The 12,832-nt window shown below is 51.6% G+C and overlaps 1 protein-coding gene across 1 annotated transcript in view; it reads left to right on the top strand.

Annotated features, from left to right (window-relative positions):
* Positions 1 to 1,937: 1,937 nt before the first annotated feature.
* Positions 1,938 to 12,832, top strand: part of IL6R (interleukin 6 receptor) — a 47,715-nt gene continuing 36,820 nt past the window's right edge. Inside the window, exon 1 of the mRNA XM_029230676.1 lies at positions 1,938 to 2,225. Within this exon, the coding sequence (XP_029086509.1) occupies positions 2,141 to 2,225 (85 nt within the window). The 5' untranslated portion in view covers positions 1,938 to 2,140. The remainder of the gene's footprint in view (positions 2,226 to 12,832) is intronic.

The following is a 12,832-nucleotide window of genomic DNA, read 5'->3' as shown; positions in this document are numbered from 1 at the left end:
TTTACTAATATGGCAGGCAACAATTTAGTTCTCTAGGGCGATTTCTGGCAGAGGGAATAACTTGAACAAAGGTGTGGAGTTGAGAAGACATAAATAATATTGTAGAAACAGAATTATATTCAAGCTTGGAGAGCAGAAAATGAGGCTGAGAAGATAAAGATAGACCAGATATTTTCATATGAACCACAATGCCAGTAACTTGCGTATTGTTACTCTCGTCATACAAATCATGAAATAGAGGCTCTGAGACGTTAAGTAGTTTGCCCTAGTCTCACAGCCAGCAAATGGCACAGCTGAGATGGGAACTCGATCTGTCTGACTCCAGAACATAAGCTCCGGCTGGTGGTTTGGACAGGGCAGTCCACTTCAGTGCAGAAGAAGGGTGCGGTATGAGACACCTGTTCTTGGGCTTGAACATCCCTCTTTCAGACTCTCCTCTCTGAGCAGAGGGCTTTCTGCAGCCTTCTGGTTTCAGTCTCCCTTTGATTTTTTTCAGGTCTGTATCTGCAACAAATAGAGGGGAAGGGGGCAACCACAGTGGGAACCACCTTCCAGGCCACCTGCAACCTCATTTAAAATATCAGGAGAGAGGGCCAGTGGCCAAAAGGTCTACCTTTCAACATGCCTTTTTTCCCCCCCTGTCTGTGGGTGTGGCCAGAGCAAGCCCACACAAACCAGCCTCCATCAGGAGGTGGGTCAGGGCATGTGCCTAGTTCTGCCAGGCACCGCCGATGGGTGGTTCCCACAGAGAAAGCCAGATGCACCGGGTCTGAGGGCTGCATTTCAGAAGCTCTGTTTCTTCAGACCAGGTCCCATCCACTGGTCTGGGGGCTTCCGTGAGGCCACACCCATTCCTGCTGTCCCAGGAACCTGGATCCTGGTTAGGATCAGTCTGAAGCCCAAAGTGGAAAAGCACATTCTAATTAGCAGTTGCTGGGCCAGAAACTTTTTAGCTGAGACCTTATTTCAGCACTTTGCGCTCCCTCCAAACTCGGCTCTGAGGCCACCCTGTCAGCTTCAGGCTCCTTGGGGAATCTTGGTGAGCCCTTTCAAGAGCTGGTTGTGGTTGCTTCTGAAAGCCAAGCACCAGTTTCTGTCTGTCAGATCAGGAGGGCGGACATGCACGTTTTGACATCGATTGAGCACCTGTGGTCTGGACCCTGTGTCATGTGTATAGAGCTTCACAACCACGGTATCTTCATAAACATCCCGACCACTATAGACTTTCTTATATCTGACAGATGAGGAAACTCGAGGGATTTCAACAGAAGTCACAGACACAGTAGGTGGAGGTCTGGATGGGAACCCAGGTCTTTATCTGCTTCCAAAGTCCAAACCTTCTCCCTGCCCGTGCTGCAAGGAACAGACAGGCACGGAGAGAGAAGGTACCTTTACAGTAGTGAGTCCCCTGATGCCCAAGCCTCATCCCAGATCCATTAAATCAGAATGTCTGGGGGTGGGACCCAGGCGTCGATGGTTTTCAGGGCTCCCAGGTGATTCCAAGGGTCAGAAAGGGCTGCCAAGCACCGCTTTACTGTAACGGTAAAAGGCACATCGCCTCCTCCAGGGCTCGCCAGGTGCTCCTTTCACAGAGTAAGCCTGGTCACGAAACCAAAAATCAAAACCGAGCCAGTGGTGTTTGATTCCCCTGCTCTGATCAACAGAAGTCGGGAGGAGGGCCGCCGGCTGAGCTCGCCCCCGCCGGGTTCGGGGATCCTGCCCTCGCGGCTCAGGTGCGGCGCTGCGGCAGGAAGCCACCCCTCCGCTCGGCCGGTGCGCGGGGCTGTTGCGCCATCCGCTTCGGCTTTCGTAACAAAACCCTGGAACGGCCGAGAGACAACTCCAGTGCGAGTTCCTCAAATGTTTTCTTGCTTTGCCAGGACCGTCCGCTGCTCTGAGTCATGTGTAAGTGGGAAGTCGCACTGACACGGAGCGTGGCCAGAGGGAGCCGAGCCGAGAGCGGCGCGGGGATCGGGGACTCGCAGTGCGTGCAGATCGCGGGCCCCCAGGGGATGGGGGCTGCCCTCGGGGCTTAAGCCCGCCCGCCGCCCCGCCCCGCCCCGGCCGCCCGCTCCCGACCCGCGCGTCCGCCCGCCCGCCCGCCTCTCTGGGACCATGGGGCATTAGCCGAGGAGGAAGCATGCTGGCCGTCCGCTGCGCGCTGCTGACCGCCCTGCTTGCGACGCCCGGGACGGCGCTGGCCCCGGGGGGCTGCCCCGCGCTGGGTAAGGGCTTCGGGCGCATCTGGAGGGCTGGAGCAGCTGGCGGGTGAGGGAACCGCTGTGGGCGCCGCAGACGCGGGGCGGCGGAGGGAGGCCGGAGCGGTGACGGCTCCCCTTGTCCGGGGCTAGCTTGGGTTCCCGCGGCACGAGGTGAGGCACCGGGCTGACCCAGCTGTCCGGTGGCGGGCGCTCGCTCGCGCGCCCCCTGCTGCGTCCTGCGCCTTTGGCCGGGCGCGCTTTCCCCGTGACTGCCCTGCGGCCGGGTAGCTCCCTGCGGTCTGCGTACAGGACTTGGTGTGTTCTCAGAAACCTGATTCCCTTGTCTCCTTCCCAGTGCCCCAGGAGTCCTTACACAACTGCGGCCCGGCTTACTTTAAAAGGAGATGCCCTCGCGGGGTGGAGTTCCTGCCCGGGGCGTCCTTTGTACCAGCGCCCCCTTTGCCCCTCAGCTTTGGGGAAGGCATCCCGCCTGGCTCTCCCCTCAGCCCCCCGGGTTTATGTGTGGATGACAGTGCCTTGACTGTGAAGGGAGTGACATCATGGGCGCTGAGTCACGGACCCTCCCGCTGCCTGCTGCCCGCACTCCCTTAGGCAGACACCAGCTCTAGCAAGCCGTGTGCCTCAGCCCTGGGAATTTAAGCCAAGTGGGGAGGTTGGCCAGGGATTGGGACGTCTTGAGGCTGGCACGCACTGGACTCCACTTCCAGACGAGAGAAGGAGGGTTGAGGCAGAGGGCACGGGGCACTTGTTGCTCCTGTGGACTGTAATGTACCTTTGGCCGCTAGTCCTTTCTCTGGGCTCTGGCGGCATGCCCAGCTGCGCGTCTAGGCTCTCCTCTAGAGGAGCTGGGCAACTGCTTCTCCAGAGGTTTATTTTAGGGTCTGAGGGCTTCTTGGAGGACACAGTGGAAAACCAAGGGGGCAGCCGGCAGGCTTCTGGGAACAGATGGCTGGGGAGACGGTGGCTCTGGCTTTCACTGCGAGACCGCACGGCGCTCCTACCCTGGGTGAACACCCTCAGCCTGACCCCTCCCTGCTGGAGAGAGCCAGGGGCTGGTGTGCCTGCAGGTCTCTTTTGCCTTCTGAATGGTTGTGTTCCTCGTGCTTGGGAGAGGAAAGCAAAGGGATTCTTTTTCTCAGCACACATTTATAACCCCTGCCAGTAACAGCCATTGTTGATTGAGGCCACCTAGGCTTTACACAAGTTTTCTAATTCTCCACTGGATCTAAATAATACTTTGTTCCAAAGAGGAGGCTGAGGTTCAGAGAGGTTGGGATGGGAAGTTGTCAGGCCTAGTTGGTGGAGGCCCACCCCTCCATGGCCCTGTGCTCGGGGGTGGTAGATCCTAGCCCAGCAGGCAGAGCTGGGGGTGTTTGGGGGCCAAGATGAGAGTCACCCCTGGATGGCTGAGTGCTGGGCAGAAGAGGCCAAGGGAAGGGAAAGCCTGGGTTTGCCCACTGTTTTATCAGAGGGAGGCAAGGCAGGGGTGAGGCCTGGGTCGCCCAGGAGGGCACAAGGCTTCCTTGCCTGCCTGTGTTGCTATTCACACCACACCCCAGGGCACCTGCCCCAGGGAGGTTACTGCTGTAGCTGCTGCTTTCTTTTGCTCCTAAGTGGCTGCAAGGTACTGCGAGGGCAGCCAGTTGCAGCCAGTTCTCCATTTTCCTGGTGCTCAGGTGGGACGAGCCAAGTGGTCTCAAGGCGTGGACAGGCTGTGAAAGGCAGAACTGAGAGTTTGGGGAGGAAGTGAAAGCCCTCCCAGTTCAGAAGGAAAATGCAGAGAAGTAGAAAATACCCAGCTCCCCTCCCACACCCACAGAGACTCAGCCCACAAACTTGAGAGCAAAAATAAAGACATTGTACAGGAAGCATGGAGCAAATGACTGTGAGATGCCTTGCTTTGGAGAAGTAAGGGGCCAAGAGGGGTAGCAGAGGCTGGAGTTAGTTTAGAGGGGAAATCCGCTGGCTCTCCGGGCTGTGGGCCCACTTTCCTTGGGATCAACTGCTGCCCACACGTCCGAGAGCTGGCAGGGCCACTCAGGTGAATCGCCGTCTAGGGGCCTGGATTAGCTGGGACGTAGGTGTTGGGTGTGGAAGGCCTGGACCTCGGTGACTCAGGTTCCTTCCATGATCTGCAATGCAAGACGGTGTGCAAAACAAACACGTACACCTTTAAATCTCTCAGAGTCCTGTCTCAGCCTCTGAACTTCCCTTTACAGCAACCTCTTTATGCCCCCAATGTCTACCTGCATTCCTAGTCTCACCCTAAACCAGTATTTCTTAAAAGGGTAGTTCTGGGTCTGTTTGAATCAGAATTGGTGTGTGTGTGTGCAGGTGTGCCACATGCACTGGGGGTGGGGGTTGGGTGCTTGACAAAAATGCTGATTCTTGGCCCCCACCCCAGATTTACTGAAGAGAAATGTCTGGAAGTGAGGCTCAGGAAATGTCCTTTTCGACAAACACCCCTAGTGATTCGCAAGTTTGAGGATGACTGGCTAAGTGGTGTGATTGAGGAACTGAAGGAGGGCCCTCCCCCACTGGGCTTCTAGTTGCCAGAAATCTCTCCCCACTTTAGCTCTGCCTCTTGTTTACTCATTGCAACAAACATTTATTGAGTCCTGTGAAGCCCTGGGATCAGCCACCCTGAGAGTCTACCTTAAAAGGAGCTTGAAAATGGTCAAGGTTAAATCCCTAAGAGGGACTGAGAAACCCTCTGACCTGTCCCGCTGGGTACCAGCTACCCAAGGACAAGGTGTCGGAGAAGGGGGCGTGGACCAAGACCCTGAGACAGCGGCACGTGGACCCTCACTGCATATCTCATCTCTGACCCTCCGCGTCTCCCTCTGCGGACTGGGTTAACAAATCCTCCCCTTAGAGGGTGTTTGTAAGGATGACACAAAGCCAACCCGGTGCTCACTGCTGTCAATTCCCCTCCGCTTCTCCTGTCCCACCAGGCCTGTTTGCCACCGGCCCACCTGTGAGCCAGAGCGTGCCCATCACCAAATCTGGGCTTTTCCAGGTCAGTCTTAAAGGTCTAGAGCTGTTCTCTCGAATACGGTAGACATTTACTAAGTATGGCTATTTGAATTTAAATTAATTAAAATGAAATCAAATTTAAAATGTAGTGCCTTAGTTACACTTGGCTACCGTATTTGACAGCGCGGGTATAGAGCATTTCGCGATCATTGCAGAAAGGTCTACTGGACAGCACTTGTCTCGAGTGCTAAACAGTTTCTTCCAGAGGTTTTCTGTTGCGTCTTCCTTTATCTCTCTCTGGACCTTCTCCACCTGAACACAGCTCATCCCGCACAGGTAATGGTTAAGGTTTTGGAGCCAGACAGATCTCTGCCTGGCCCTGCCATGGAGAAATAACGTGAGCTTGGGTGAGGGATTTTACTTCTCAGAGACTCACTGTTCTCATCTGGAAAATAGAAATAATTCATATACTACCTTGCAGAGTTGTTATGACAATGAAATGCCCTAAGTAAGGTACTACAGAGTGTATAGTGAGGTCTCTAGCACAGAGCAAATGCTTAAATGCACGTAGCTAATAACTTACTCATTTGAAAAAAATATTTTGAGCTCCTCCGATGTTCCAAGCACTCTTCTAAGAGCTGAGGAGACAGCAGTGAACCAAATAGCCAAAAATCCCTGGCTCACTGGGGCTTCATTTTACTGGGGATGTAAATTAAATATATAGTATGATAGTGACTAGTGCTAAGGAGGAAAAATAAAGCAAGGGCGGGAGATAGGAACTGCGTACATGTTGAGGAGGATGTAGAATTGATCTTTTCGAGGGGAGGCCAGGGAAGTTCTCACCAAGAAGCATGAAGGCCTGAAGAAATATAAAAATATTTAGGGATTCCTTATACTCCCATCTTGCGCAGGAAAATTCCTGCCTCCTCTTTAACAATCTGGTCCTACCCGAGGGCCTGTTGGGTTCTGGAGCAGAGGGCTCTGTGGGGACACACGGGTGCCCGCTGCCCTGGTGAAGCTTGGGGTTGTCTCTGGGGAGACCAGGCCTCAGCCATGGGGCCCCTTAGACTCCAGCTGGACAGGGAAATGCTAAATGTCCTGTTGCTAACTGTCATTGAGGTATCAGTCTTTGGAAGAGAATCCTTGAGGACTGGAGTGGCAAGAGGAAGATGGCAAAAAAGAGGCTTTTAACTCTTAGACCCCGTTTGGTGAAGCCCTGGGGAGTTTCTTTTGGGTCATCTGTGTGCTTTACTCTCTTATGCACTTGAGATCCAAAAAGGTCCAAAGTCTCTGGCATAGTCAGGGGCTTTTCTGGCATGGTCCTGGGTTTGGCCTGACTTCTAGCTGCACCTCACTCCTACCTGCCCCCGCCAGCTCTGCCCTCTGGCTCTGCTCTTAGGAGTGTGCCCCCTGAGGCCCTGCATCCAGGTTGTCTCCCAGCACCTGTGCTCAGTTTCCCTCCACCTCCCAACTTCCTTCCCCGAAAAGCATCCTCTGGTTTTCTCTCTCTACGTGATGGTTACAACAACCGTTACCATACTGAGTGACGACCATACACGGAACTGTGCTGGGCTCTTTGCATCTGTGACCTCATTTACTCTTCACAGCAGCCGTGTGTGAGAGGAGTCTGAGGGCAGTGCATCGATGCGGTAGACTGTAGGACAGCAGGTCTTGCTGGGGGGAGATCAGGAGGTCAGTTCGGACACGTTGAAACTGAGCTTTCTATTGGACAAGGCGAGAAGATGCTGACGAGCTGGGTACGGAGTCGAGTTTGGGAATGAGGACTGAGTTGAGGTATGTATTTGGGAGTCGACTGATGGCAGATATTATTTCAAGCCTTGAGAGTGGCTGAGATCACCGAGGGCGAAAGTGTAGATGGAGAAGAGTCGAGGCCCCGGGCTGAGCCCTGGGACACTCCAACCTTCTCAGGCTGGAAAAGGAGGAGGAGACTGAGAAGGTGAGACCAATGAAGCAGGAGGAGAACCAGGAGAGTTGTTGTCCAGAAAATCCAGTGAGGACAGTGCGTCAAGAGGCAGAAGCAGTCAGTGGTGTCAAACGCCGCTGAGAGGCAAGAGGACAACCTAACCAGTGGACTTAGCTACACGCAGGCCACTGGTGACCCTGACTTGATGTGAGGAGTTTCGGCGAAATGGTGAAGGCCTAAGGCTGACAGGAGTGGTTTGCAGAGAGAGCAGGAGGAGGGAAACTGGAGCCGGCTGGTAGAGGCTACTCTTCAGAGGATTTTAGCCGTAAAGGGGAGAAAAGAAATGGACTGTTCGTTGGCTGGAGAAGTGGGGTCATGAAAAGAATTTTTAAAAAAATGACTGAAAGGGCTTCCCTGGTGGTGCAGTGGTTGAGAGTCCGCCTGCTGATGCGGGGGACGCGGGTTCGTGCCCCGGTCCGGGAAGATCCCACATGTCGTGGGGCGGCTAGGCCCGTGAGCCATGGCCGCTGAGCCTGCGCGTCCGGAGCCTGTGCTCCGCAACAGGAGAGGCCACAATAGTGAGAGGCCTGCGTACCGCAAAAAAAAAAAAAAAAAAAAGACTGAAATCTCAGCATGTTTGCTTGCTGATGGAAATGATCTAGTAGAGATCAAAAATTGACAGAGAGGTGAGAATCGCTGAAGCAGTGTCCTTGAGTAGGTGAAAGGAAACCGAGGCTCAGAGAGATTAAGCAACTTGCTCAACATCGCACAGCAAGGAAGTGACAGACCTTGCTCTGAACCTTGCTCTTTCCACTGTATCACGTGTGTCACCCACAACTCCCACCCTTCCCAAAGCATGGTGACTTCAAGGATATCGTCTCTGTTCTCAGTGTCCTCAGACTTACCAGCTCCATATGCACTGGTGTGGCAAAGACAGCCCTACTTTTGCCCCAGGAAGTGTCCTTCTTCAGTACTTCTCTTAAGAAGAATAGTTAAGGCCACAGTGTATGTTTAAGCCATTGCACTGTAACCTCCTCCTCCCCCATATCCATTCATATCACTTTGGGTCAAGGGAATGTTTTACAACCACATGTCACTGTAAGTGATCTTTCTCTGTCTCTTAAGGCAGCTGGGACAGCAGAGAGAGAAAACAGCTCAGGGGTCAGACAGTCCAGGCCTGTCTCTTGACTACCCGCTTAACAAGCCAGCAGACCTTGGGCCAAGTCACTCCAAGTCCAGGCAGAGCAACACGTCTTGAGGCTGAAACAAACAAAAGCAGGTGCTTGATAGCTGCTATTGATCTGAAGACCCCATTTTGATGGGAGGAGAGGGGGAGGCTATAGCATGAAGACTTTCTCACAGAAAAGGGGAAAGACCCACTAATGCAGTGGGAATAATAATTACAATTGTTCACATTTTTTGAGAGATTAGGTATGTCCTGAAAATAGTGCTAAGTTTTTAACATTAATTGTTTTTTTTTTAATATATTTAAATCTTTATTTATTTGGCTGCGCGGGGTCTTAGTTGCGGCACGTGGGATCTTCCTTGCCGCGTGTGGGATCTTTAGTTGCAGCATGTGGGATCTAGTTCCCTGACCAGGGATCAAGCCCGGGGCTCCTGCATTGGGAGTGAGGAGTCTTAGCCACTGGACCGCAAGGGAAGTCCCTACACAGTCTCCTTTTGATGGACGTTGGCTTTGGGCTTGTTTCCTGTCTTGCCATTACAGACAGCGCTTTGGGAAGTAAGTGCATATCCATCATGTTGCCTGAGCTCAAGAACATCCGCAGGATAAATTCCTTGAAGGTGAACCTGTGGGTCGAAGGCCATGTGCATTTGTACTTTTGAGTGAGAGTGGAAGTTGCACCAATGCATACTCCCCGCAGCAATGAGAGAATGCCTGTGTCCCCACACCTCTGATGAAAATGTGTTATTAAACTGCTATTTACACAGAGATGGCATCTGTGTGGAATTAGTTTGCATTTATCTTATCTGAGTGTGAATATACAGGTTTTCCCATGTTTAAGAGACTTGCATAACCTGTTTCTATGAAGTGCCTGTTCATATTCATTGCTCATTTTTAAAAACTGGGTTGTTGGGTTGTTTCCTCTTAATATATTAAAGAATTTAGTCCTCTATGATATGAGTTGTGAAGATTTTTCTCTAGTTTGTCATTTGTGTTTTGACTTTTTTTGGGTGGGGGGTGGTTTTTGTGTATTAAAAAAAATTGTAGTTGGGTTTATCAGTTTCTTTTATGACTTGTACGTTTTGTATCATACTTAATAAGATCTTCCCTATGCCAAGATTGTCTTAAAAGATTCTTTTTGGGAGGGAGTAAAAAAAAGATTTTTTTTTTCCGGTGACTTTAAGAATTTTTTGTATTTAAATGTTTGATCCATTTTGAATTTATCATGGACTGAGGTATGGCTCTAACTTTTCTTCCCCCAGTTATCACCCGATGTCCTTTTTTATAGTTTATTGAATAATCCATCTTTCCACCACTGATTTTAAAAGCCACCTTTAAAATCTACCAAATTACTGTATATACTTGGGTTTATACTCCTTGTCCGCAGATTGAGTAGTAAAAAAGCACAAATTCTGAGGCCTGATTGCTTGGGTTTGAATCTAGGCTTACCCCTAATTAGCTATGTAACCAGCCTCCTCTTCTGTAAGATAAGCTGTTGGGAAGATCAAGTTAGGTCATCTACGTGCAAGCTTACAATAGCACCTCTATATAGCCAACACTCAAACTAAGCTATTTTAAAATAATTGTAGTAAGATACAAAAGCATAACATTTATCATCTTAGCCATTTTATTTTATTAAAATAAAATTTATTTATTTATTTATTTATGGCTGCATTGGGTCTTCCTTGCTGCGTGCGGGCTTTCTCTAGTTGCGGAGAGCGGGGGCTACTCTTTGTGGCGGTGCATGGGCTTCTCACTGTGGTGGCTTCTCTTGTTTTGGAGCACGGGCTCTAGGTGCACAGGCTTCAGTAGTTGTGGCACTTGGGCTCAGTAGTTGTGGCTCATGGGCTCTGGAGCGCAGGCTCAGTAGTTGTGGCACACGGGCTTAGTTGCCCCATGGCAAGTGGGATCTTCCTGGACCGGGACTCGAACCCGTGTCCCCTGCATTGGCAGGCAGATTCTTAACCACTGCACCACCAGGGAGGTCAGTCATCTTAGCCATTTTAAAGGGTACAGTTCAATAGTGCAGACAAAGCTATTTTGGGTTACTATTACTTCTGAACTTTCTAGTCTCCTCCATAGTTTTGTCTGTCTACTCATGTGTCAGTACCACACACTGTTTTAATAACTATAGCTTTATAATATGCTTTAGAGTTTGGTAGGGCTAATCCTCCTCTCAGTTCTCTGCTTTTTCAGAATTTTCCTGGCTATCCTTGCTTGTTTACATTTCTGTTTGAACTTTAAAATCAGCTTGCCTACTTCCAAGAAAAAAAAGTCCTGTTGGTATTTTTATTAGGATCAAGTAAAATTTAGAGAAAACTTAGGGAGCACTGACATAGTTATAATGCTGAGTCTCCCTAGCTCAAAACATTGTAGGCCTGGCCTGGCTTATTTATGAGGGGAACAGGCTGGGGGCAGGAAAGCTGGAAACCAGGTTTCACAGTTTCACTGAGGGTAGATATGCCTGCTCTTCCATCCTGAGCTGCTTTCTTCATGGTGACATGAAGCTAGACCAGTGTGTGCGTGTGTGTGTGTGTGTGTGTGTGTGTGTCTGCTCATGGTACATGGGAGTAAGGAGAAGAATGTAGGCTTGAATTCAGGCAGGAGGACTTAGGGGCTTTATAAAATGTGTATGGCAGTGTGACATACATACGGGAGAGTGCACTCAGCATAAATTTAACAGCCCGATGAATTTTCACAAACTGAGCATAGCCGTGTAACCACCACTCAGCTACATGACCAGCCCCAGCAGGCTCTCCTGTGTCCCTTCTAGTCACTCCCTACCACACCTCCACTCTGTGACTTCTCAAATCTTTGGCTTTGCTTCCTCATATCTAAAGGGGTGGAGGAGTGGAAGCTGGGGCAGGTGGTGGGAGTGGATATGGTTTGGGATGGGGAAGGGGGAACAGATATCAGGTGTGTGCTGCCCCCTGCCCCCCTTTGCTTCCACAAACACAGGAAAGACCCTGATGTGGGTCAGGCTCCTGGTTAGACTCCAAGGCCAAGTTCAGAGACAGGAAGACAGGACCCTTTGTGCTGTGTTCCTGGGAAGGCACTGGGCTGTGGGGCAAGCATGACCCAGAGTCCCAAGGCCCAGGGCTCCAGTCCTGGCTCCACCACACACTGGCTGTGTGATTTCTGGGCCCTGGTTCTCCTCATCTATAAAAATGGGCAGGTTGGCTGAATCATCTTGAAGGGCCTTTATAGCCCTAGAAGAGCAACTCTTAGATCAGCACCCACTCCGTGGCTGTAGCCCCAACCTAGCCCCTTTCTGGACCCAGGTCCCGTCTGTGTCCACCTGTGGCCATGTGCGCTTCTTACCGGCCTGCTTAGTCTTGCCTTTACTCTTTTTATTTCTCAATCTGCTTCTTGGGGTTTGGTGGGGGTGGGGGAATTGAATTGTTTGCCCTCCTTTGATATCTTTTCCTCTAATTAGTTTATAATCTCTGAGAGGTGACCCAGGCCAGACCTTCCGGGCCGGGGCCAGCTGATTATCTGTGATGCTGCCAGGGGAGGATTGAATGTTTTTCTTGTGAGGAGTTGGTCACACGCGCTGGTCTCTGAGTCAGCAGCCAGTATTACCTTTTTATGGTCCAAAGGAGCCTCCCAGACCCTCCGTCCAAGCAGTAAGTATACAGTCCCTGGTGCGGATGGAGGGGAAGGCCATGCCAAGATAAATACTGACTCCACCAAATACAAGACAAATACGAGCAGGTACAGAAGTACAAACACATTAGACAGAGAGGAGGGCAGGAGTCAGCAACCTGAGGAGCGGGCTGTGGAAGAGGTGGGGCTGGGAGCTGAGTTAGAGAAGGTGGCAGGGGCCACAGAGGCCCAGCCCTAAATGGCAGGGGAGGGCGTTCTGGGGATTTTAGGGAAGTGAGTGGATGATCTGGTGAGTGTGTGAGATTGGGAGTCCGTCGGGGAGGGGGGCGCTTTTAAACTATAACTCATCACAAGAGTGCTGTTGCTGTAGGGTAGAAGGAGAAAGATCAAGGGTATTTGGCCCCCGGTTTCCTGGGAGAGCCCCTGAGGGGCTAGTTGGTGTGGCAGGGCTGCGTGGGAAAAGGCTCGCTCCCCCTTCACACAGACCCCTCAACCCCAGGACCCCCCTCCCTGAGCCTCTGTGATGGGTAGAAAGGCCTGAGGAGAGCAGGGAGGAGGAGGGGAAATTGGGAGAGAGGGGGAGACGCAGGGTGGTGGGCAGCCCAGAGAAGTGGGGCTGGGCTGGAACACGGGGATGCGCCTGGACCCCCGGAGAGAGGGGGGCTTTGGCCAGACTCATCCGGAGCCAACGCAGACTCCCTCCCTCACTAGCTGTGTGAATTCGGGCCAGTTCCTTAACTTCTCTGAACTTCCACGGAAACGGGGACCAGCCTCCCCCATAGCAGGGTTGTTGTAGGAGCGGAGGGCTCTTAGGTAAAGCGCCTGACACCTGCTAAATGCTGTAGGTGGTGCTGGGTGTTACATTTATTATTACTCAGGAAGTCAGGACATTGGTTTCAGTCCTTAGATGGGGATGCAGGG

The sequence above is a fragment of the Monodon monoceros genome, unplaced genomic scaffold (genome assembly GCF_005190385.1).
Source record: "Monodon monoceros isolate NGI ecotype Baffin Bay Population unplaced genomic scaffold, NGI_Narwhal_1 Super_Scaffold_18, whole genome shotgun sequence".
In the NCBI taxonomy this organism is placed as follows: Eukaryota; Metazoa; Chordata; class Mammalia; order Artiodactyla; family Monodontidae; genus Monodon; species Monodon monoceros.
Note: the sequence above shows the minus strand (reverse complement) of the source record. Positions and strands in the feature narration are given on the sequence as shown.